The sequence below is a fragment of the Bos indicus x Bos taurus genome, chromosome 4, assembly GCF_003369695.1.
Source record: "Bos indicus x Bos taurus breed Angus x Brahman F1 hybrid chromosome 4, Bos_hybrid_MaternalHap_v2.0, whole genome shotgun sequence".
NCBI lineage: Eukaryota > Metazoa > Chordata > Mammalia > Artiodactyla > Bovidae > Bos > Bos indicus x Bos taurus.
The window spans coordinates 43,204,833-43,228,428 of record NC_040079.1 but is presented as its reverse complement, the minus strand read 5'-3'; the positions used below and the strand labels follow the sequence as shown (position 1 = coordinate 43,228,428).

The 23,596-nt window shown below is 52.2% G+C and overlaps 1 protein-coding gene and 2 non-coding genes across 4 annotated transcripts; all 3 read left to right on the top strand.

Annotated features, from left to right (window-relative positions):
* The first annotated feature begins 12,709 nt into the window (after positions 1-12,709).
* TBRG4 (transforming growth factor beta regulator 4) lies at positions 12,710-21,879 on the top strand. Of its 2 annotated transcripts, none has more exons than XM_027539289.1 (11): positions 12,710-12,817; positions 14,354-14,818; positions 16,548-16,871; positions 17,477-17,648; positions 17,926-18,083; positions 18,677-18,787; positions 19,749-19,893; positions 20,248-20,493; positions 20,623-20,734; positions 20,849-20,963; positions 21,570-21,879. In XM_027539289.1, the coding sequence occupies exons 2-11, from the start codon at positions 14,405-14,407 to the stop codon at positions 21,669-21,671; spliced, it is 1,899 nt and encodes a 632-aa protein (XP_027395090.1). In that variant the 5' UTR covers positions 12,710-12,817; positions 14,354-14,404; the 3' UTR covers positions 21,672-21,879. The 2 variants fall into 2 exon arrangements, with proteins under 2 accessions (XP_027395090.1, XP_027395091.1); XM_027539290.1 differs by lacking the exon at positions 12,710-12,817 and adding an exon at positions 12,970-13,049.
* Positions 17,174-17,309, top strand: LOC113891935. The gene has a single exon (XR_003510914.1). It is a non-coding gene; the product is annotated as a small nucleolar RNA SNORA5 (small nucleolar RNA).
* Positions 17,697-17,831, top strand: LOC113891934. Its single transcript, XR_003510913.1, has one exon. It is a non-coding gene; the product is annotated as a small nucleolar RNA SNORA5 (small nucleolar RNA).
* Positions 21,880-23,596: the final 1,717 nt, after the last annotated feature.

Sequence of the window (23,596 nt, the reverse complement as noted above, 5' to 3'; positions counted from 1 at the left end):
CCGCAGGAAGAGCCTGGGCGGAGAGGTCCAAGAACCCTGCTGAGGGGTCATAGGGACCAAGACAGTGCTATACAAGGCCCGGGGCAGGGAGAGCCATGGGGACCTGAGCTGCTTGTCAAAGTGGCAGGGTGTTCTGGGCTAGAACGTCTGGAAATGTGAGCACCCAAGAAGCATTGAGGGGCTCTGTGTTAAAGGTCAAGAGGCCGTGGGCCAGGCAGAGGAGTGCAGTCTGGACCAGGGGTGGGCACTGACCTTCAACACATGTGGTCACGCCAAGGCCACCTTTCCTGTCCAGGCCCTCAGGGCAGAAGAATGGAGGAAGTTTCCCCAGAGAAGGAGGGGCACGTCACCTGGGTGTTCATCCCGCCCTACCCGGGCCCCGCTCTCAGGGCACAGGAGGGGCCCTTCTGGGAAGAGGCCTTCCCAGTGTCCACGCTGCGAGGAAATGGCCCCGACACTGAACTTGCCCCTCCCTTTCTCGGATCCCTAACATTCTTCTCACAGAGCATGCAGCCTATAAACACAAGGTCGTGTTTCTTCCTTCTGTCTGTCCTTCTTGCTGTAGAACATTCAGGAAAAGACAAAAAGACACCATGGGAGAAAGACAACGCCCTCCCAGATAACCCCATCCCTGGGCTCCTTCTCCTTCTCCGTTACCTGTGGACCACGTACTGAACTGGGCCGGTCACTCCCTGTCCCTGAAGGGCCCCTCTGTGACCACGGAAAACAACACCATGTTGGGTCATGGTGGATATTTCTTATTCCTTCTGCCCTTCATTTTCTTAATTCTTACAGTAAGCATGCGTTACTTTCAAAGTGGAAAAAAAAAAATGGTACACTGTATTAGGAATTCTTTTTTTGTTTACAAATGTGGCCCAAGGCAGCGATTGCCCAGCCTAAGGTCTCTCCAAACCGGAAGCCCTTCAGCCCCATTGGGCCAGCGCCAGCCCTGCCTGGTCCTCCCCCCGCCACATCCTTTAAAAGTGCCCCAGGGCCACAAGCCACCACCTGCCACCTGCCTGCCACCCGCCAACATGCGGTGTCTTGCCACCCTGGCTCTGACCCTAATCACCCTGGAGCCTGCCCTCTCCCTGGCCCCTGCCCTCAGCTTGCAGGTAGGCCCAGGAGGGTCATCCTGATCTCCCTCCACTGCAGGTGTGCCCCTGAAACACTTCCAGACCTGGCAGTTTGGTGATTGAGACCAGAGGAAAGAACGGGGAAGGTCACCCTGGGGAGGGCCAGTAACTATGGCAGAACAGGGTGCTGCCCAGAAATGCCCATGAGCTGGAGGCCTAGAACTGCAGGGCCGAGGCCATGTCCTGGGGTGAAATGTGACTGGGCACTTAACTGGGCATGGAGAGAGCCTGTCCTGGCCCCTCAGAGGCTTAACTCTACCCCCTGCTGTGGGCCTGCAGCCTTGTTTCCTAATTTTCACAGCTGACTTACACTTTGCCAGCCGGATCATATTTCTGGGAGAGTTTTTTCCTTCCTAGAAGCAGAGCATTGGGGTGCTGGGGACTGGGTTCCCCATGGTTTTTGTCTTTGCCCCATCTTCCTTTTCCCTGAGGAGCCAAGGGGAGATGGGAGGAGGGACCCAGCCACCCTACCCCCCACCCCCGGCCCATCCTGTGTGCAGAACAGGCTGTGTGCCCAGAGCTCAGCTCCTCGGAGAAAGATTCCTGCACTGCCTCCTGTGTCAACCATGAGAGCTGTCCCCAGGGAACCAAGTGCTGTGCCAAGAGTCCCTGCGGCCAGTCCAATGTGGTCCCCCTCATGGGTAAGGCCTCCGACCCTGCACCCCAGCGGAGCCCCATAAACTGGAGGAAGGGAGGGGCCAGCTTTGTCAAGAGTCCCCTCAGCCCTGCACTCCACACCCTTCTCTCAGTGAACCCCCTAGCAGCCTCGTGAACTCAGCCCGCCCATAACAGGACTTCACTAGCTGGACTGACCTGAGGCCCAGCTGAGGCTCCCCCTCCTCCTCCCAGCATCACCAGGGCCCTGCCCAGCAATGTACGATGTACGAGTGAGTGCTGTCTCTCTCCTAGCCTGGGCCCTGCAGGCTCCAGGCCACCAAGGGGGTGTGTGGTGGTGGGGGATGGGGGTGTCTCCCGGTGACCAGCAGCTGAGCAGACCCAGTGAGCCAGCAGGCAGTGACCCCTGGCCCATCTCTCCACCAGCACCTGTCCTGAAGGCTGGCCACTGCCCCTGAGTGCAGGCGCCACTGGCCCCAAAACTCTGCTTGGAAAGAAGTGAGTGCTCCAGGGACGACCAATGTAGGGACAACCTGAAGTGCTGCTTCAGCTCATGTGCCATGAGGTGTATGATCCCCACCACAGGTGAGCACCCTGAGACACCACCCTGAGGCTGGTGGGCTTGGCTCCTCTCTCTGCCTCCCCTGACCTGGGGGCCTCCACAGGGCCCCAAGAGGAGTACGATACAGAAGAGGGCAGGGGCTCAGATGGCAGTGACCAGAGTTGCACCAGCTGCAGGTTTCTGCAAAGGCTTCACGCCACTGGGTTACACAGTGGGTCTCAAACCAGCCAAGGGGGCTCAGAGGAACCGAGAGACATGCCTGGTGGTACATGGTTCAGCTAGGCCCGCCAGCAACATCTGTTCCTATGCCACTTAGTCTGGAAAGGAGCTCTGCGTTAGGAGTCCAGAGTCATGGTTCCCAAATAACAGTCCCTACCAGCTGTGAGCTGCCAGGCGATGGTGAGGGTCTCGGATGGTGGGTGTGGAGGGCTCACTGGCCCTCCCACAGCATCCTTCCCTCCCCTGCCTCCACCGTGGCTGTGTTCCTCCTCCTCTGAGGCCTCCGTGTCCCCTGCAGGGGACCCTCTGCAGTGAGGGACAGCTCTGAGAGCCCCTGGCTGCCAGGAGTGATAGTCTGAGTCCGCTCAACCGGAACCTTCTCTCTCGGATCCAGACAGCTCAAGATGCCTCCTACCTGCTGCTAATAAAACCCACACTCAGCCTCATTACTCTCCATCCTCTGTCTGTCCTTGGCACCTGCTGGGAGGGATGAAGCACACAGGCCTTGCCTCCAGGAGCTCCCCAGCAGGCCTGCCTGGAAGCTCCTGGAAACAGGCAGTTCCACCTGGTGATGAGTGTGCATGGAGGCAGAGCCAGGAGCTGGGAGCTGGGGCTCTGGGCTGGGAGGGACTTGTCCACCAGGCTTTTGGTCTGACCCCTTGTGGAAGTGTTTCTGGGCTCGGGTTGGGGAACAGGAACAGAGCTTGCATGGAGGGCTTGGGGTGTAGAAGTCACCAGATTTCACTAGCCTTGACTTGCTCAGGGGGCACATGGAGGGCAAAGGGTTACAGGCCATTCCCCAGGCAGCCTGGGTTTTTGGAGTTTATATATATATTTTTGGCTGCACTGGGCCTTAGTTGCAGCATGCAGGATCTTAGTTCCCTGACTAGGTATCAAACCCAGGCCACTGCATTGGGAGCACAGAGTCTTAACCACGGGGCTACAGAGAAGTCCCTGGCAGCCTGCTTTAGAACCTCCAGTGAAGTATGTACACTCCACACCTGATGAGTGCCCGGTAATTCATTTCAGTTCTGACAAACCCACCCAGAGGGGAATTTACTGGCAGTCCAGTGGTTGCTGCTGCTGCTGCTAAGTCGCTTCAGTCGTGTCCGACTCTGTGCGACCCCATAGATGGCAGCCCACCAGCCTCCTCCATCCCTGGGATTCTCCAGGCAAGAACACTGGAGTGGGTTGCCATTTCCTTCTCCAATGCATGAAAGTGAAAAGTGAAAGTGAAGTTGCTCAGTCGTGTCCGACTGGACTCCTCAATTTCACTGCCAAGGTCCCAGGTCTGGGAACTAAAATCTCAGAAGCTGTGCGGGTCAGCCAAAAAAAAATAAAAAATAAAAAGGGAAAACCACCCAAGGTTCAAGTCAGGCCCCACAATTAAGGGCTCATCCCACAAGGCTGTAAATTCAGGGGATTCCCACACCCACCACAGAATAAATTGCTAGAACGCCAAGAGTCACCTCACTAGAGTAAACTCAGGTACAGAATAAATTGCTAGAAAGACCCACAGAACTCTGAAAGTACAATGCTTGTTTTAGTTCTGTTATAGAGGATACAGGGGAGAAGGCAATGGCACCCCACTCCAGTACTCTTGCCTGGAAAATCCCATGGACAGAGGAGCCTGGTGGGCTGCAGTCCATGGGGTCGCGAAGAGTCGGACATGACTGAACGACTTCATTTTCACTTTTCACTTTCATGCATTGGAGAAGGAAATGGCAACCCACTCCAGTGTTCTTGCCTGGAAAATCCCATGGACAGGGGATCCTGGTAGGCTGCAGTCCATGGGGTCGCTAAGAGTCGGACACGACTGGCGACTTCACTTTCACTTTTCACTGTCATGCATTGGAGAAGGAAATGGCAACCCACTCCAGTGTTCTTGCCTGGAGAATCCCAGGGACGGCGGGGCCTGGTGGGCTGCGGTCTATGGGGTTGCACAGAGTTGGACAGACTGAAGCGACTTAGCAGCAGCAGAGGATACAGACCAGGAAGAGCCAAATGAAGAGACATGTAAGGTGAGGAGGGGAGAGGGTACAGGAGCCTCTGTCCCAGCACATTAACCATCACCAACCCAGACGACCCCTGAGCTTCTGCATCCAGAGTTTCCCTCAAGGCGTCTGTTTATTAAAAATAATGTTTATTATTTTAATGTGTTTATTCTCATAATGTTTATTAAAAACATTATGAGAAAATCACCAGCAATCAGTGATTAACTCAAGCCCGAGTCCTCGAATCACACAGTTGTTTCTTCCGGCCACCAGCCCCACTCCCAAGCTACCTAGGCACCCCCACGCCAGGAGTCACCTCATTAGCGTAAACTCAGGTACAGAAAGGGCTTCCCCAGTGGCTCAGTGGTAAAGAATTCATCTGCCAATGAAGGAGACACAGGAGACTCGGGTTCAATCCTTGGGTTGGGAAAGTCCCCTGGAAGAGGAAACGGCAACCCACTCCAGCGTTCTTGCTTGGAAAATCCCACAGACAGAGAAGCCTGGCGAGCTACAGTCCATGGGGTCGCAAAGAGTCGGACACGGCCGAGCACGCACACACACAGATACAGAAAGGGGGCTCTTTACAAACAAGACTTCTATCTCTTTCACTCAAGAAATGTGAAGAATTTTTGAAACCGTGTGCCAGGGCCAAAGACCAGATTTAGTTTCTACGTGTGCAGCCTAGTTTTCGGCACCTCCCTGTGAGCCCCTTTCTGTCTGTCCAGTCAGGGTAAATATCTAGACCAGTTTGCTACCTCAGGTGGCTTAAAGCACAGCCAATTTAGGGCGGTTCCCAAAGTGCGGTCCCAAAAAGGCAGCACCATCACCTGGGGTGTTAGCTCCACCCAGACCTACTGGGTCAGAAAGGCCAGTGGGGCCCTCCACCAGCTCCGGGAAGTCAAGAAGGTGAGGCTGCAGGGCTTCCTGATTTCCAATAATCTTACCGAAATGCAGACTCTGATTCCAAAGGTCTGGAATTCTGTGATTCTGCTCCCAGGGGAAGTGAAAAAGAAAGAAGGCTGGCCTTCCCAAGTCAGGGGTGCATCGGAGGCCAGGTGGTAGGAGGACTGCACAGGAGGCCACATTGGAAGCTCTCCAGTTGGGTAACGCACAACCAGGAGCACAGCTCGGGAGAGGAGAGGAGACCCTCTCTGAGGAGGTGCTATAGAAGGATGCACAGAGGGAGGCCTGAATGCTGGGCAGGTAAAGGGCCACTCCACCATTTGAGAAAGGGGACTGCAAGTCCTGGGGGAGCCACACCCACCACGAAAAGGGCCTCACAGTGCAGTGACACTGCGCCTCCTGGAAGCCCCTTCCAGGAGCTAGAGGACAGCGGGCACATACTCCCCCACCCCTGCCTGTGCTGGGAAGGTGCTGGAAGAGCTTCTGGGAAGAGAGGTGAGCCCTGAATGATCTCTGGAGGATACTGAGCCCAACCTAGACAGTACCCAGCCCACCCTGACTTGTGTTTAGAGTGAAAGTCGCTCAGTCGCGTCCGATTCCTTGTGACCGCCATGGACTAGTCAGTTCACGGAATTCTCCAGGCTAGAATACTGGAGGCTTTCCCTTCTCCAGGTGATCTTGCCAACCCAGGGATCAAACCCAGGTCTCCCACATTAAACCAGCCTCCCATCTCCATGCTGGAGACTCCTTCCCTGTAGAGAACACTCATCACACCCCAGTCCTTTCAGTAACCACGTGTCCAGCTTCTATAACCTTTAACACCTGCCCTACAGGCATATACTGGACACCTTGATGATATGCCGGCTCCCTCCTGCCTCCCCCACCTCCCTCCTTGGGTGTGCAAATTAACCAACCCAGAGACCACCACCTCCTCTATGGAGGTCTTATACTCCAGGTCACTTTCCCAGTGCAAGGCCAGGGACCAGACGACTGGGGACAGCCCCCACACCCCAGAACACACTGACATTATTTACACAAGCCAGTCCTAAGCCTGCTCATCCTGACTCTCCCGCTCCTCCCAAGGAAACCACAGTAAAGGCTCCTGCCAGTTTCTCCCCTCTCCTGGACTCCACCCCCCATCTCCTGGCAGACCCTCACTTCCCCCTGTGGTCCTTCGTGGAGTGATGTGTCTCCTTCTCTTGGGAACTGTAATAAACTATCTTCACTGGGAGTCATCTCAGATTTTCTATTAACACACTGTATTTTAATACAGTCACTTTGGGAGCTAGACGTCCTTCCCAGAGAGAACCAGAGGCTGTGAGGGGATTCTCTCCCCATCCACCACCTCTCAAGGTTTGCTCACAGCAGCCCACCCCAGAGCTCCCTACTAGGCTGATCCCCTGGCCCTCCCACAGTTTCAGCACCCCTATATTGCCTGGAGAGGCTGTCCCCTGCTACACAGGTCCTCAGTGCCAACAGCCCCCAGAGCAGGAGCCCAAGTGGAAGCCAGGAAAGAATGTAAGAAGGGCCCCATTAGTGCAGCTCAGCACCTGGCCCACGGGCTGCCACCCCCAGGCCCCGTGCTGCATGCTGTACTGCGCACCTCTCCACCCCGCACCAGGAGGGCTCTGCAGGACTTGCTGCTGGACAAGGTGGAAGGCTGCCGGAGGTGGGGGAGTGGGCAAGGGGTGGGGGGATGGAAAGGTACAATGAACATGGTGGAAAGAAGGGCAAAAGGGAAGGTTGGACAAGTCATTCTGTGGGGTGTGGGGCCATAGCAGCTGGCAGTGTTCAGGATTCACGAGGGCAGAAGGCTCATTAGCCTACTGTCCTCCTCAACCAGGCTCCCAAAATGTTGGCAACTCTGGAAACGCCTCTGCAAAATCTCACCAGCCCAAGAGGGAAGACCTAAAAAGATGACAGCAGATGACCCAACAAAATGACCTGATGGCAAGGTTATTCTACTATTTTTCCAATCTGTTCTACTCATGTGCTAGAGTTCCTTCCTTTTAGCCCACTCTTCTTTTTTTCTTAACATAACAGCTTTATTGAGGTATAATTCACCTAACATAAAGTTCATTCTTTAATGTGAACTCAGTGACTTGTTATATATTCAGTTAATTCCAGATTATTTTCACCACGCCAAAAAGAAATCCCATACCCATCACTCCCCTTTTTACATCACCACCACTCCCCAACCACCACCCAGATCACCACCTCCACCATCTCCCCAGCCCCTGGAAATCATTCATCTACTTTTGAGTCTATGGACTTGCCTCTTTAGGACATTACATATAAATGAAGACATAATATATAGTCTCATCTGACTGGCTTCTGTTGACTGAAAAAAAAAAAAGCACAGCCTAAAAGATGAGAATTCTGTTTTATTTGGTGGACTTTATGAGGACTTCAAGACTAGGGGAGCAGACTCTCAGATTGCTCTGAGGATGACTCTGAAGAGGTAAAAGAGGAGTCAGGATATGTAGGAGTTTTGTGACAAAAACTATGTAGTCAGACCATCAAAAGGTTACTGTTAATCAAAGAAAACCTGGCATCTCAAGTTAATTAGTTTAGCGCTAGATTCTGTGTATGGGAAGATGCAAGAGTCTGGGCTCATTGAAATCACTCCTTTGATATGCACCTTAGTTACCTAGGGCCAGTATCCCAGTCTTTCCCATTCTGAGTCCCCTTAGGGTGCATCACTGAGGGGTGGCTATTAGCAGCTGAGGGCCAGGCAGCCCAGGGCAGCCCATTTGTCTCCAACTTGAGTTCCTTGAGGATGAAGGTGGGGTGGGAGGCACACAGCTGTAGTGGTTTGATGGCTGCAAACTCCTTTGTTCACTGATACAGCAGGGAACATTCTTCATTCACACTTCTTTCACATAACATAATGTTTTAAAGTTTCATCTATATTAATTTTGGCTAATATTCCATTTTATGAATATACCATATTTTGTTCACTCATCCATTGGTTATCATATGGGCTGTTTATACTTTTTGGGGTTTTATGAGTAATACTCATATGAACATTTGCATACAAGTTTTGGTGTTAACGTTTTCCATTTCCTACATACTAAGGAGTCACACAGTAATTCTGTTTTGAGAAAATGCCAAACTGTTTCCCAAAGCTGCACCACTTCTACACCCACCAACAATGTATGCATATTCCAATTTCTCCATACCTTCACCAAAACTTATTTTCTGGGCTTTTAACTTCTGCCATCCTACATGGATATGAAGTAGCTGTTTCATTTGCATTTCCTAATCTTTTCATTTGTTCATGGATATTCATGTATTTTCTTTGGAGAAATGTCAATTCAAATTTTTTGGCCATATTTAAACTGGGTTATTGCATTTTATTGTTATGAGGTTTTTTATTCGACATACTTGAGATTCATGTATGTCCTTACGTGAATCGGATTTTCATTTCTTTTTTCTAATTAGTATTCTTTGTTTTCTTTTAGAGAAGTTTTAACTTCATAGCAAAATTGAGTGAAAAGTACAGGAGTTCCCATATAGCCCTCAAACACATGCACACACATACCCTCTTGAGTGACACATGTATTATCAATGAATCTACATTGACACATTATTATCATTCAAAGACCACAGTTTACATTAGGGGTCACTCTATGGGTTAGGCAAGTATGTAACACGTATCCACCATTATTGTATCATACAATTTGGAGGGCCCTAAAAATCTGTGCTCCACCTATTTATCCCTCCTTCCCCTCAACCGCTGACCTTTTTACTGTCTCCATAATTCTGCCTTTCCCAGAATGTCTTATAGTTGGGATCATACAGCACACAGCCTTTTCAGATTGGCTTCTTTCACTTAGTAACTGACATGTTAAGTTTCCTCCATTTCTTTTTAACACTGAAAAATATTCCACTGTCTGAATTTATCACAATTTATTTAGGATATCTTTTTGGTGGCTCAGACAGTAAAGTGTCTGCCTGCAATGCGGGAGACCCGGGTTCAATTCCTGGGTTGAGAAGATCCTCTGGAGAAGGAAATGGCAGCCCACACCATACTCTTGCCTGGAAAATTCCATGGACAGAGGAACCTGGTAGGCTACAGTCCATGGGGTTGCAAAGAGTCAGACAAGACTGAGCGACTTCACTTCACTTTAAAAAAACAGTTATTTGCACCAGGTCTTGGTTGCAGCATGTGCAATATAGTTCCCAGACCAGGGATCGAACTGGGGCCCCCCACATTGGGAGGGCAGAATCTTAGCCACTAGACCACCAAAGAGGTCCTTGAAGGACATCGTGATTGCTTCCAAGTTTGGACAATTATGAATAAATTTGCTATAAACATCTATGTGCAGGTTTCTGTGTGGATGTAAGTATTCCACTCCTTTGCATAAATAACAAGGAGCATGGCTTCTGGATAGTATTAGTCCATTAGGGCCACTGTAACAAAAATACCATACATTCTGTGGCCCAAAAACAACAAGAATTTATTTCTCATAGTTCTGGAGGCTGCAGGTTCAAGATTAGGTATCAGCACAGTTGGGTGAGTGCTCTCTTCTGTATTACAGACTTACTGTGTTCTTCTGGGCTTCCCCAATGGCTCAGCAGTAAAGAATCCACTGGCAATGTGGGAGAAGTGGGTTTAGTCCCTAAGCCAGGAAGATCCCCTCAGGAGGAAATGACATCCCACTCCAATATTCTTGCCTGGAAAATCTTAAGGACAGAGGAGTTTGGAGGGCTAAAGTCCATAGGGTTGCAAAGAGTCAGACATAACAGTACCTGTGCATATACATACACATACACAAACACACACACACACAGTCCATAGGGTTACAAATAGTCAGACATAGCTGAGCACCTGTGCATACATAAACACACACACACACAATGTTCTCCACGGTGGAAGGAGCAAGGGAGCTCTCTGAGGTCTCTTTCATAAGAGAACTTAACCCCAATACAAAGCCACCACTCTCATTACCTAATTACCTCCCAAAGGCCCAACCTCCTAATACCATCACCGTGGGCAATAGGTTTCAATGAATTTTCGGGGGGTGGGGAGGCGGGGGCGGGGGGAGTGTTGGGGAACATAAACATTCAGTTCACAGAACACGGTTTAAGAGTATGTTTTGTTTTTTAAGAAACTACTAAACTGTCTTTGAAAGTAGCTGTACGTTTTTGCACTCCCACCAGCAAAAGATGAGTTCCTTCTTACCATATTTAAATATAAGTAGATATCTGAGGATAAAAACCAAATATGAATACCAACAAAAGGAAAAAAGAACAGCAACTCTACAGAGAGAAGAAAAGCTTAGAGAAAAAATCCTTATCACAAAAATCCTCAGAGATAAAATACTGCAATCATGAAAGAACAAAAAAAGATACATATCATAAAAAAGGAACATTCAACAGCCAAAAAGGAGCTTTTGGAAAGTAAAAGTATGACAGCAGAAATCAAATTTTCAGAAGAGCTGCAAGCCAAAGTTGAGGAAATCTCCAAGAAAGTAGAGCATAAACACATAAAGAGATAAAGAGTAGAAGAGGTAAAATGGGAAAGCTAGAGAAAATCAGGTATCAGCCCAGAAAAGCCAATATTCAAATCTAGGTGTTTCAGAAAGAGAGAACAGAGAAGGCAGAGGAAAGGAAATATTCAACAAAATATATAGCAAGTTTCACTGCTGAGAAAATGAGTTTTTAGATTGAAGGCTCTTCTTGTGCTCAGTCAATAAGACATAGACTCACACCGAGTAACATCACTGTGAAATATCAAAACCCTAGGCATAATGAGAAGATACAAACTTTTAGAAATTTGAGGGAAAAATAAAAAACGGATGGAAGGACAAGACAGGAAGGAAGAAGGAAAGGAGGGCAGGTGAACAAAAATCTCACATACAATTTCTAGACTCCTCACAAACACCAGAAGCATGAAAGCTAGAAGCTCACAGACTAAGCCTACAAAATCAGAAAATGATTTCTAAAATACAGTACCCAGTCAAACTACCAATCAGGCAGGATACAAAAAAATGCATTTTAGACCTGCAAGGCCTTTAGAAACGTAACCTCCTTGGCATCATTTCTCGTAGAAGTACTGGAGGATGTGCTCCACCCAAACAAGGGCATAAACCAGGAAATAAGGTAAAGGACAGGAAATAAGAGAGCAAGCATCATGGGAAGGAAAAGGAACCGAGCACATGGTAAAGGGAGACAGATCCCAGGATGACACCTGCGCTGAGAGCATAGAGGTGATAATCCACACTGGAGGTCATATGCCTCAAAAAAGAGACTCCTTCGGTAAGATTAACCTGGTGACCTATCTTAAGTGTCAGAACATCTTGAGAGATTTAGACTCTGAAGCTGTGAAGGATTTGGAGAATTTGTGATAAATACATGGAATCTTAATCAAACCCCAAAAAAGCAGTTAATTCCATGGAAACTGAAATTTGTGCAAGAAAAAAAATTAATCAAGTCCACATACAGATCTCAAATATATCTTGCTTGGCTTACCCCGCAGTTGCTTTTGTAATTAAAGGTAAACACTTAAAAACCAAGAGATTGCACATACAGTTCCATAATCCCACATTCTTTTTTGGAAAAACTGGAAGATCTCGGCAAATGGTGCCCTACATTTCCGCTGACCTAGGCTGAGAGGCCTCCCCAGCGAGTCACAGCCCAGCCCACTCCTGGACAGTCTACAGCCAGGGCTTCTTTATAGAGACATAGAGGCCGACAGGGAAGGCGCGGCGGTGGGCCGCGGGGGCCGACTGACGACAAAGGGTCGCTTCCTATACGCCTTATGAAAACTAGGTACTAACCAGAGGCTGGCGCTCAAGCCCCCCAGCCTCAGTTTCTGGACACTTTTCTGTTTTTTCTCCCTTCCATTTTTTCCTAAATCGCTCAACACATCTAATTCACTTCCCACCACCTGCTGCTGCTGCTGCTAAGTCGCTTCAGTCGTGTCCGACTCTGTGAGACCCCATAGACAGCAGCCCACCAGGCTCCCCCGTCCCTGGGTTTCTCCAGGCAAGAACACTGGAGTGGGTTGCCATTTCCTTCTCCAATGCATGAAAGTGAAAAGTGAAAATGAAGTCGTTCAGTCATGTCCGACTCTTCGCGACCCCATGGACTGCAGCCCACCAGGCTCCTCCGTCCATGGGATTTTCTAGGCAAAAGTACTGGAGTGGGGTGCCATTGCCTTCTCCGTACCACCACCTAGTTCCCGATCTCAGCAAAGATGGCACCCGGCCGGATATAGGAACCGGCAATGACTTCCGGCCGGGCGGCAGGCGGCGAGCCTCGCTTCCTGCGGCGCTCCAAGTGACGTAAACGAGCGCGCCGCGCAGCGTGGACCGAGGTCTGTACTGGGGCGCATGGAGGTCAGCGGCGGAGCTCGCGGTAGCGGCGGCGGCGGGGGCGCCGTACGTATCGGGACCAGGGGAGAAAGGGGGTCCTGAAAACCTGGGGTCATGGCTGAGAGAGGAGACCTGGAGCGCGCACTGGGACGCAGTGGATCCGGGTGGGTGGCAGGGGCCGGGGCCGGTGTAAAGCACTGCCCGCTCGTGCGCACGCGCCCCTTTTCTGAGGTCCCGCGTGACAGCCTACGATCCACGCGCTGACCCTCGGCGCGGTCGCTGCGTGCTCTTTGTAAAGGTGATTCTCTTTTCTGCGTATGAGGGCCGAACTTCCGGGTTGGTGTTAAGGATCCTTAAGTCCATTTGAGTTGAACTCGTTTCCTCACTAGCTCGTAGGACTGTCGTTAGTAGGGATCGTTTCCAGTGCTTCCCCGCCGCTGGGGCTTTGTGGATGTATGTGGATGTTGCCCTTGGGCCAATATTTCTCCTTCCTGAGCCTCTTGTTTTGTGTACAGTGAGTCTAAACTTTTTACAGCTGCAACAATCAGCTCATGTTAAAATGTTCCGGACCAAGTTCTGGGAAATCTAAGGTCAAACACGCTCTCTGCTTTGGCAGAAGGGAGCCCGGGTTAACCTTTTATCGTGTGCCGGTGGTCTGCCTTCCCTAGGTCGTTTAATCACGCTAGTGCGCGAGACAGAGTTGTTAAAAAGCAGTAGCATCGGGTATGTAACATTTTGGGAGGAGGTAATGTTTTATCTGAGTGAGGAAAGATGGAGGGTGATTTCCTGAGCCCTATGATGGCGGGTAAAAAAAAATGAGCCAGCAGGCCTTCCCCTGCCCTGCCCTGCCCAGGTGTAATGAAAGTGCAAGGCCTTTGAGAAGGCCTGGAGAGAGAATAAGGGAGTGTGCTCCAGGGAGGAAGAAAAGGTAAAACTGGGAAAATAATTCCGCGCCATGTTGTGAACTGCTTTTTATGATTGGTTCAGGGATTTTGCTCTCAGAAGGGGTGTATGTGTGTTTAGTAGGTTAGTGATGTAATAGTGCGAGTTGGTTTGGGAAGGCTCACTCACATAAAGTTATTAAAAATACATCCACAGAAGCTGTGGGATGTATATACGGATTATATATCCAGGGTTTTCTAGGAGTAGTCTAATTTAAAATATTCTGTCTCATTTTCTCTGTAAGCCAATAATTTTTTAATCCTGGGTACTTTTAAAAGGGAGTTGGGGGGAGTGGGTGGAATGCTATTCAAACCCTGCTTGCAGAAACTCCTACTCAAGAGGTCTTGGACCAGGCTGGGGTTCTGAAGTGTTGAACCATTCCAAGGTAATTCCACAACCAGGACTAGAAGCCCTCCAGCCCAGACTGTAATGCTCCTGAGTTTCAGTATTGGGTTACATTCTGTACTGAAACAAAAGCCCTCTGAGATTTTTGCTTCAGAACACGCCTTTGCCTATGGGTGGTCAGTCAGAAAGGAGGAGTTTGGGCTGCCCTATGGAGAATGTGGCTGTGGCTTCCTTGGTTTGTTAGGTTCTTCTGTTGTGTTTGTGAACCAGGAACTGCCCCTGCACCACCCCTTTCTCTCTCCTTTTTCTCTTCAGGGCTCTGGAGTCACTTGCTAGGAGGCTCCCCTCCCCGCTGCTCGGGCCACCATGGCCGCTCGGCTGGTGAGGCGATGCACATGCCTCCTAAGGGAGGCCGCCCGCCTGGCCCCTGCTGTGTCCCCCGTCGGCCAGCTGAGACTCCCCCAGGGAACCCAGAAGCCGCTGACTTCCTCAGCTACCTCGCCCAGCTCCCGCCTCCCAGGTCTCTTGTCAGAGTTTGTGGAGAAGGAACAGGTGTTTACTCCCTATACTGGGCGCCAGGAGGTGGAGCAGCTCATCGAGAAGGCCACCCAGCCTGAGGAGCTCCTGGAGCTCCTGGGCAGTGGTCACTGTCTGCAGCAGAACCATGCCGCCCTCGCGCTTATCCAGCTCTCTCGCCTGCTCTCTGAAAAGCCAAAAGACAAAGCCGCGCTCATACAGGATGCTCGCTTTTGGCAACTTCTCCATCTTGTCAACAGCCAGGTGGGTTCTGGAGCCTTTTCTGTAGGTTCGGCAAGCAGAACGTAGCAGAGGCCACGGAATACAAAGGATCCAGTCACTTTCCCAGTATAGACAGAAACTCTGCTGTGTGCTTCGTCCATCCACATCCTGTGCTGTTTTTTCATTTTATAGATTCCAGAATACTGTAATGTGCTTTCACTTCTGTTAATCCTCCTGACAGCTCTGTTAGGTGCATATTGCTGTCCTCATCTTACAGGCATCCCAGACACAGTAAATGCAAACAAAAGGATTGAGCCTGGTTTTTCTCAGTGCATCGGGGGCCTCCCCCTCACCATGCAGTCTTGACTGATGTGGCCCCTCCTCTGTGTCTGGCTGACAGGGGACACACTCTTGAAACTGGAGGAGATGAAGGGTGACTAGGAGAGTCTCAGAAACTTGAACTGACCATGGGTGTTATCCCAGCCAGTCAGATCCTTAGAGGAGAAACATGGAGAGAAGGGACTTGTGTGTGGCAGGGGTGGGTGCAGGAAGAACTCAACCCAGTTCCTGTTCAGCATGAAGAAGGACTCCATGCAGACTTCAGGCACCCTGGGGTCTGCTGGAACCAAAGGGCCTATGACACAGAAGAGAGGTACAGACCCTCACCCCGGCTGCTCCGGAAAGGCAAGGCCATGTCCGCTTGTCAGGGATGACGAGGAGACTCACAGCTCAAGGGAGGGGTTGAGTTAAATGAGTTTTTTCAGCTGCAGGTTATGAGAGTATAGTAGATGTAGAAATAGAGTAATATTGGAAACCATTCACAGATAGTAAGAGAAGTATTGTTTCATGGAAGTTTTTGTCTTCAGTTGAAAGACACATCTGTACTGTGAGCCCGTGTGTTGGGGTCATGGTACAGATTTTTTTCTTACTGAGAATAGAGCTCATATAAAATTATCTTAATTAGATCCCTTCTTGTTCTAAGACTATCATTCTACTCATTATTTATTAAACCTTTTACCCAAAAGCTTTAGAGACAGACTAAACATATTGTCTGGAGAAGGAAATGGGAACCCATTCCAGTGTTCTTGCCTGGAGAATCCCAGGGACAGGTGAGCCTGCTGTGCTGCCGTCTCTGGGGTCGCACAGAGTCGGACACGACTGAAGCGACTTAGCTGCAGTAGCAGCAAACATATTGTAGCAAAATTACAAGCCAATAATGAACCAGGATTTAGAAATATAAACTGTTCAAGCTTTCTTTTAAAGAGCCCTACTGTCTGGGAATTCTGCAGAAGCAGCAGAAGTCACTGAAGGCTCATGTGATGCTGAGATCAAACTCATACTTTTTTCCCCCCGCACCTTGGCTTTTAGGATTGTTGATCCCCCACCAGGGATTGGACCCAGGACCCAGGCAGTAAAAGCCTGGAGTCCTAACCACTGTCCTGCCGGGGAATCCCCCATACTTTTCTCCTTCTGCCCAGCCCTTCACACAGCTGCTTTTCTGTTTGCCCCTCACCTCGTGTGTATGATTTCAGTTCCCTTTCTTGGCAGTGCAGCCCCATTTCACAGAAGAGTCTGGAGACTAAAAGAGTTAACAGAGTTAACAGCAGTTAAGAGTTAACAGAGTTAAGGCAGAGTTAACAGCCTTAGCATAGCAGACAGCAGAGCCATTCTCATTTACCACATACTGCCTTCCCTGAGGGTCAGGATCAATAAGGTCCCAGGTGTGACTTTGCCTCTGTGTCTCTCCCGCCCCGCCCCACCCCCCACCTAGATAACTGTAGTCTGGCATGGGACCCTCGTGAAGCTGCTCCGGAGCCTCTACACACTGGGGCTCCCCGCCACCTCCAAGGACCTGCGGTCTGTGGAGCAGGAGGTCCGCTGGCGCATGCGCAGGCTCAAGTACAAGCATCTGGCCTTCCTGGCCGAGTCCAGCGCCACCTACATGCAGGAGCAGGGCTCCCGGGAGCTGCTGGCTGAGTTGCTTGTGCACCTCGAGCGGCGCTGGGCAGAAATTGAAGACAGACGCATGGTGGTGGCCATGATGATGAAAACTGGGCACCTTTCGGAGTCTCTGATGAACCGCCTGGAGGACAAGGTACTAAGGGACAAGAGCCTTGTGGCTTCTGTCCATAGTCCGGGGCGTGGCACTGGCAGGACTGGCACTTCAGGTAGCTGCAGGCAGTACTTTGTGCCCACTGGTTCCTTCAAGGATCCAGGGGGTTGCAGAGCCTGAACAAAATTGGAGTTCCTCCAAAATTGCATCTTGAACGTGACCTGGAAACAGCACGGCCAGCAGCTCCTGAAGTGTGGCCTTAGCTGCCCCACTGGCTCAGCTTTAGTTAGTGCTTCCTAGAGACATCACGCCTGCCGCCCCCTGCTCTACCCCTGCCTCAGTCCTGCAGTCAAGTCAAATTCAGCCCTGTTCCCGTGGTAGCAGGGGCTGGCCCGGATGACTGCCACAGCAAACTCCGCAGCTCATGGGCCCTGGGTCCCCTGCCCTGGGACCTGGGGATAAGTTTGGCTTCGGACATGGTATGCCCGGTCTAGGGACTCGCTGGGGTGGGAACAGAGGCAGGCCCTGCCCAGATGGGACATATGTTTAGTAAGCTCAGGCCTAGTTGCTGTCTCACAGGGCCTGCACTGCATGGGACCCCTGGCCCTCGGGCCATCAAGCTGACCCCTGCGGGCTGTGGTTGACAGTGCCTGGAGCTGGTGGAGCAGTTTGGCCCTGAGGAGCTGCGGAAGGTGCTGGTGACGTTGGCAGCTCAGAACCGGAGATCAGTGCCCTTGCTGCGGGCCATCTCTTACCACCTGGTCCAGAAGCCCTTCCCCCTGACTAAAAGCATCCTCCTGGACCTGGCCTATGCCTATGGTGAGCCCTGTGCACGGGGAGTGAGGCTGGGAGGGGGAGGGTTCTGGCTGCAGCTGTGTCAAATTCACTGCCTACCTCACCCATGGCAGGCACTGGCCCAAAAGGCTGCTACAGAAATACTGTGACTCATGGGCCCTGATCCTCTGTGCTAGGCCTCAGGGATAAATTTGGTTACAGACACCAAGCTCTTACTCCTTAAGACCGGGGTGGGTGGTGGGGTGGCCCTGAGGGCGGCCTGCCACTTCTCACCAGTTAAATCTCAGGCTCTGTCCCCAAGGCAAACTCGGCTTCCACCAGACCCAGGTGTTCCAGCGCCTGGCAGCCGATTTGCTGCCCCACACGCCAAGCATGACGTCCAGCGAGGTAGCCCGCTGCACCAAGTCCTTCGCCTTCCTTAAGTGGCTCAACCTGCCCCTGTTTGAGGCCTTCGTCCAGGTGAGCTGGGGCGCAGGCATGAGGCCTGGGTTCTGAGGGCCCTCTTTGCCTGACCCCCTGCTTAGGCACACTCCATGGGCATTTCAGACGGGAGGCCCAACCAGTCTAGAACACTTGCTAGTGGCAGATAATGGAGTCCTTACTCCAGTTTCTTTGGAGAGAAGCAGTATGACTCAGTTGTGAAAGAAAGCATAGTTGAAACCCTTTCATTCTCTCACCAAACTTTGTAGGTGACAGACTGTGTGTGTCTTTGGGTGACTGTGCAGGGAGCTAGGCCTAGAATCCACTCAAAACTCTCCCTAAACTTCCAAGAGCTGCAAAATGGGAGTTGTGAAGAAAGAAGATGTTTGCGTTGAGGTTTAGGTGCAGCAGGTTGCAGCTGTGTCTATAGGCTGAAGAGTATCTGAAGCTGTTGTCAGGGGCCTTTTGTGTGTGTATGATTGCCTCAGGGAGGACAGGGGCTAGCCCTCTGCCCATCGCCCTGTGTAAATTACCCCTTTGGGCTGGGAGCTCATGGGTTCTGGGGGAGGGCCAGGTCTGCGTACCACCGGGCCCCTCTCATCCTGCCTTTCTGTCCTCCCTGATCGGCCTAGCATGTTCTGGACAGAGCCCAGAGCATCACTCTGCCACACCTGTGCAACATGCTCCTGGCTTTTGCCCGTGTGAACTTCCGCCCGGAACGGGAGGATCCATTCTTCAGCCTGGTACAGTCTTCACACCCTCCACTGCTATGCTTGGAGCAGCTTGGGACTGAGAAGGAGGGAGGGAAGAGACCGGATTTGTACTGAGGAGCCCTAGGTGGGGAGGCAGAAATGAAGAAAGCCTGGTGGGAGTGTGGAAGGAGCCAGCTGGAGCCGTACATCCCAGGGGTTGTCTGGGGACAGGCAAGAGCCAGCATGGCAGCCAAGGACCAGGAAGGCATCCAGTGGCTCACTGGCAGTGGGGCTGGAGGACCCCTGTTCTTACTTCCTATGTGTGTGTTAGTCCCTCAGTCATGTCCAGCTCTTTGTGACCCCATAGACTGTAGCCCACAAGGCTTCTCTGTCCATGAAATTCTCCAGGCAAGAATACTAGAATGGGTTACCATGCCCTTCTCAAGGGAATTTTCCCGACCCAGGGGTCAAACCTGGATCTCCCACATTGTGATCAGATTTACTGGTTGAGCCACCAGGGAAGCTTTGAGCTATCTTACTTCCTGGTGTTCCCTTAATGCCCTGTTGGGACTCAGAGACTCAATCCAGTTGCCAGGGTGAGAGCCTCCTATGAATGAAGTGGGTATGACCCCGGCCCCCACAGTGGGTGTTCCCCCAGCCGGCCAGCTGCTTCCCTTTTCATAATCTCCAGCTCTTGGGGCCAGAAACACCTCCCCTGTGCTGGTGGCACGGTTTTGTGCATAGGTTCTTGCTAGTGGGTGGGAGGAGGGGGCAGTAGGGGTAGCCCAGCTGCTGTCCAGATTGGGCCTAAGGGAAGAGGAGGGTTTCTGGTACCTGCCACCAAGGGTCCCCCAAACCTGACCAAGGGTGCCTCGGCCAAGGTTATTCGCCTCACCCCCTTGGGCCTCAGCACGTCCAGGTCAATAGGGCCACTCCAGCTGCTGCCCGCCCAGGGATGCCTGCGGCCACTGAGCAGAACCTGCTTTCCCCACCCTGCACTGTTCTTGCCCAGGTGCATGAGAAGCTGGGGTCAGAGCTGGTGGGCCTGGAGCCAGCCCTGCAGGTGGACGTGGTGTGGGCCCTGTGTGTGCTGCAGCAGGTGCGGGAGGCCGAGCTACAAGCTGTGCTCTGCCCTGAATTTCACACCCAGTTTCTAGGTGAGCGGTGGGGGGACATCCCTCCCTCTCCTGAGTGATGGCGAGCCCGCCGTGTGTGCCCCCTCCCCCACTTCACCCAGGGACCACTGCAGCTGGGATGGCTGCCTGGTTGTCAGCCTTGGGCTCCACTCAGCACTGGGGAGATGGGGCAGGCCAGGGCGCACCCAGCATCTGCTCCTTCTCTGTCCACTCCTAGTGGGTGACCGGCAGACCCTCTTTCTGCTGCTCCTGACCCAGAGTCCAGGGTGAGACTTGGGTGTGGGGGAGGGTGCTGCCGACTCTCCCACCTGGCGCCTGTGTCCCTCCATCCTGGTCCTCCTGAGCCTCTTTTCTCACTCCATCGTCTCCCCTTAGGTGGCAAGTCCCCAAAGGATCAAAGCACCTTCCAGAAGCTGCTGCATATCAATGCCACTGCCCAGCTGGAGCACCCTGAGTACACGGGACCCCTTCTGCCTACCTCAGCCTTGGTCCCCAGCCCCTCAGCCCTTGAACAGAAGATGACCCCGTTGCAGAAGGAGCTGCAGGAGACGTTGAAGGGGCTGCTGGGGAGTGCCGACAAGGGCAGCTTCATGGTGCCCACGCAGTATGGCTGGGTTCTGGGTGAGGACCCATCGTCCCCTTCCTTCCCCACAGTCCCATCTGGTCATCCATCGTAAGGGCAGGGGCTGTGAGCCCCATTGATCTCTGAGGGATAGTCCCCACCACATTTTCATTCTTTGCCCTCCTCAGATGCTGAGGTACTGCTCGACACCGAGAGCCAACTCCTGCCCCTGAGGGACTTTGTGGCACCCCATCTCACGCCCCCCTCTGGCAGCCAGCCACTCCCCCCTGGGGCCAAGAGGTAGGTGGCCACACCACCCTTGGGGGCCGTGTGCATTTGGTTCTGAAATTCCCTCTTCCCTCTGAGGGCCTGAGGGAGCTGTCACCATCCACAGCACCCCGTCTGCCCCTCCAGGCTAGCCTTCCTTCGCTGGGAGTTCCCCAACTTCAACAGCCGAAGCAAAGACCTGCTGGGGCGCTTCATGCTGGCCCGGCGCCACCTGCTGGCCGCTGGCTTCCTGCTGGTCGACGTGAGTATCTGCTAGACCCAGCTGGCCGATGGGAGCCAGTGTCGGACCCTAGCTCTTGAGGTCACCTGTGTTGGGGTTCCCCCTTCACACATGAGAAAATAGGAACTTAGAAGGGTGTTAGATTTCTCCCAACGTCACACAGCTTTTAAGTATCTGATGCTGTTCGCATCTCCACAGCCAGGGTTTCTGAGAGGAAGAGGTAAGACAAACCGGGTGCCCAGGGCCTTGTGCTGGCCTGCGCCTCCCGTGGGGCTCTGTGCTGAGTGCCGGCCCAGGCCTGGCCCCAGGTTCTCACCGTGGAGACATCTGCACCAGAGAGCAGGCTCTCCTGTATGGGGCCAGAAAATACACAAGTGACTCGATTTTGAGTGTTCTATTTTGCTTTTGATACGGCTTTTAAAATCTTGAAGCCACTCTTGGTCCCATTTATTCATGGGCCTTTGCAGCTCTGAGCACGGACCAAGTGGGGGTCTCTTTCCCACCCATTCTGCTCTAGCTCTATAGGCGTCTTCCTTCAGGATTTGGGGGCCAGGGATGTGATGTGCAGGGCGGGGGGCATGACGGGGGTCTGCACCTGCCCTGACTCATTTCCACTGCCTCCTCCAGGTCCCATACTATGAGTGGATGGAACTCAAGTCTGAATGGCAGAAGAGCGCCTATCTCAAGGACAAGATGCGCAAAGCAGTGGCAGAGGAGCTGGCCAAATGACCTGTCCCATAGCAAGGACTGTGTGCCCAGGGGGCCGGACTTCTCCAGAGGCCTAGCCATGGGCACTGGGTGGGCAAGACGTGGCACGCTTCAGGACAGACCTCAGTGCAGGACCTTGGCCTTGGAAGTGGGGGAGTGGGCTGGTGGCCAACGTCTCTGAGTAGCAGGTCATTCTCCCATGAGTAATAAATTCTTAATCAACTGCCCGACTATCCTGGCTTCTCTGCCACCCACAGAGGATCCCTCTCATATACATTCGTGCACGGCTGGCCTGTTGCTCAGAAGCCTGCAGTCAGCCCCCATACGGGCTGAGTCCTGGAGTTCTGAACTCAGTCAGCGTGTGAGGACCTTCCCAGGGGAGGCCAGTTGGGTTTTCAGTGCGTGGCATCCTGGGAGGTCCCCTCCCATCCGTTGGTCTTGGGTGAGTGGGGCACCCTGACGGCCTGTGCTGCCATGTGGTATAAGTGCCAGTCCCTCAGGAGGCGCTGGCTCTGAGAAGAAGAAAGGAGTGTACTTGACTGACACTGCAGGGCCAGAAGAGACCCCTTGCTGTCACCAGAGTGCCATGGTGGTGTGCTGCCGCCTTGGTAACCATCTGCCTGAGGATCCCAGAGCCCCCTTCACCACGTCAGCAGCAGCGCCACCAGGACTTCCCCGGCAGTGTAGGGGTTAGGACTCCTTGCTTCCACTGCTGGGGGCCTAGGTTCAGTCCCTGGTTGGGGAACTAAGATCCTACAAGCCGAGTACCAAGGCCCAAGAAAGGCTTTCTAGCTTCTAGTCCATCACAAGAGACTTTGTTGTGGAGCTGAGCAGAAAGGGGCCATCTGGCTTCTCTGGGCCCCCCTCTCAACTGATCCCCACTCCCTCTAAAGTGGTTCCTCAGGAAGCGAGTCACACAAGCTTTGGGTTAGAGGAGGAGCTGTAGAGCAGCAGCTCTGAGGATGTGGGTGCTTGGCACTCGGCACAGGCTGGCTGAGGTTCTTGCCCAGAGAACAAAACAGCCAAGATGGCTTTTTGAAGCTGGTGACTCAGAGCCCAGACAAGGTGAGGGAGTGGGGAAGAGTGTGCCAAAGTGAAGGGCCAGCATGGACAAGCATCAGGGGTGCTGAGCCAGGTTCGGGAGCCTCTGGGAGCACCCACAAAGGAAAGCTCGTGTTCACCATTCAGGATCTGTGGCTTGTAATTGAGATACTTTGACAGATTACCCCCGCAGCTGAAAGAAGTTACACAGTGTCCCCTGTGCCCTCTATCAGTTGCCTCAAAGGTGATGGGCACGTGTCACACCAGGATACTGACAAGAACGAGCCCATGCGCGGGACACTTGAGTCACCATCAGGACATCTCATGTTGCCCTGTATGTTCATGCCTACCCCCTTGGCCTTGAGCCAACCGGCAGCTACCAACACGTCCTCCATTTCTATTTTGTTACTTGGAGAATGTTCCATACAGGAATGATGCAGTATATGAAGCTTGGAAATTGGGTTTCTTCACAGGCACAGTTCTCTGGAGTTTGATCCAGTAGGTCCTTGTTATTGCTGTTAGACTGTGGTTCAGTCCCACGTGTGGGTGTTTGTGTAAACCCAAGTTTTCATTTCTCTGGGATAAGTGCCTGTGAGTACAGCTGCTGGGTCATACGGGATTTATATGCTGTTTGAGAAACTGCCACCGGTTTCCCAAAGGTGCTATGCCTTGTTATATTCCCACCAGCAGTGTGGGAAGCAGTGAAGTTCACATCCCAGCCAGCCTATGGTGTTCTCAAGGATTCCCAGAGCAGTTCTGATGGGTGTGGAGTCATCTTTTCACTTGCATTTGCCTAAAGGCTAGGGATGTGGAACACTTAACCTGACTTCTAGTCATCTTGGTGGGTATGAGGTGGTATCACTGTGGCTTTGATTTTCATTTTTCCATGATGACTAATGGTGTCT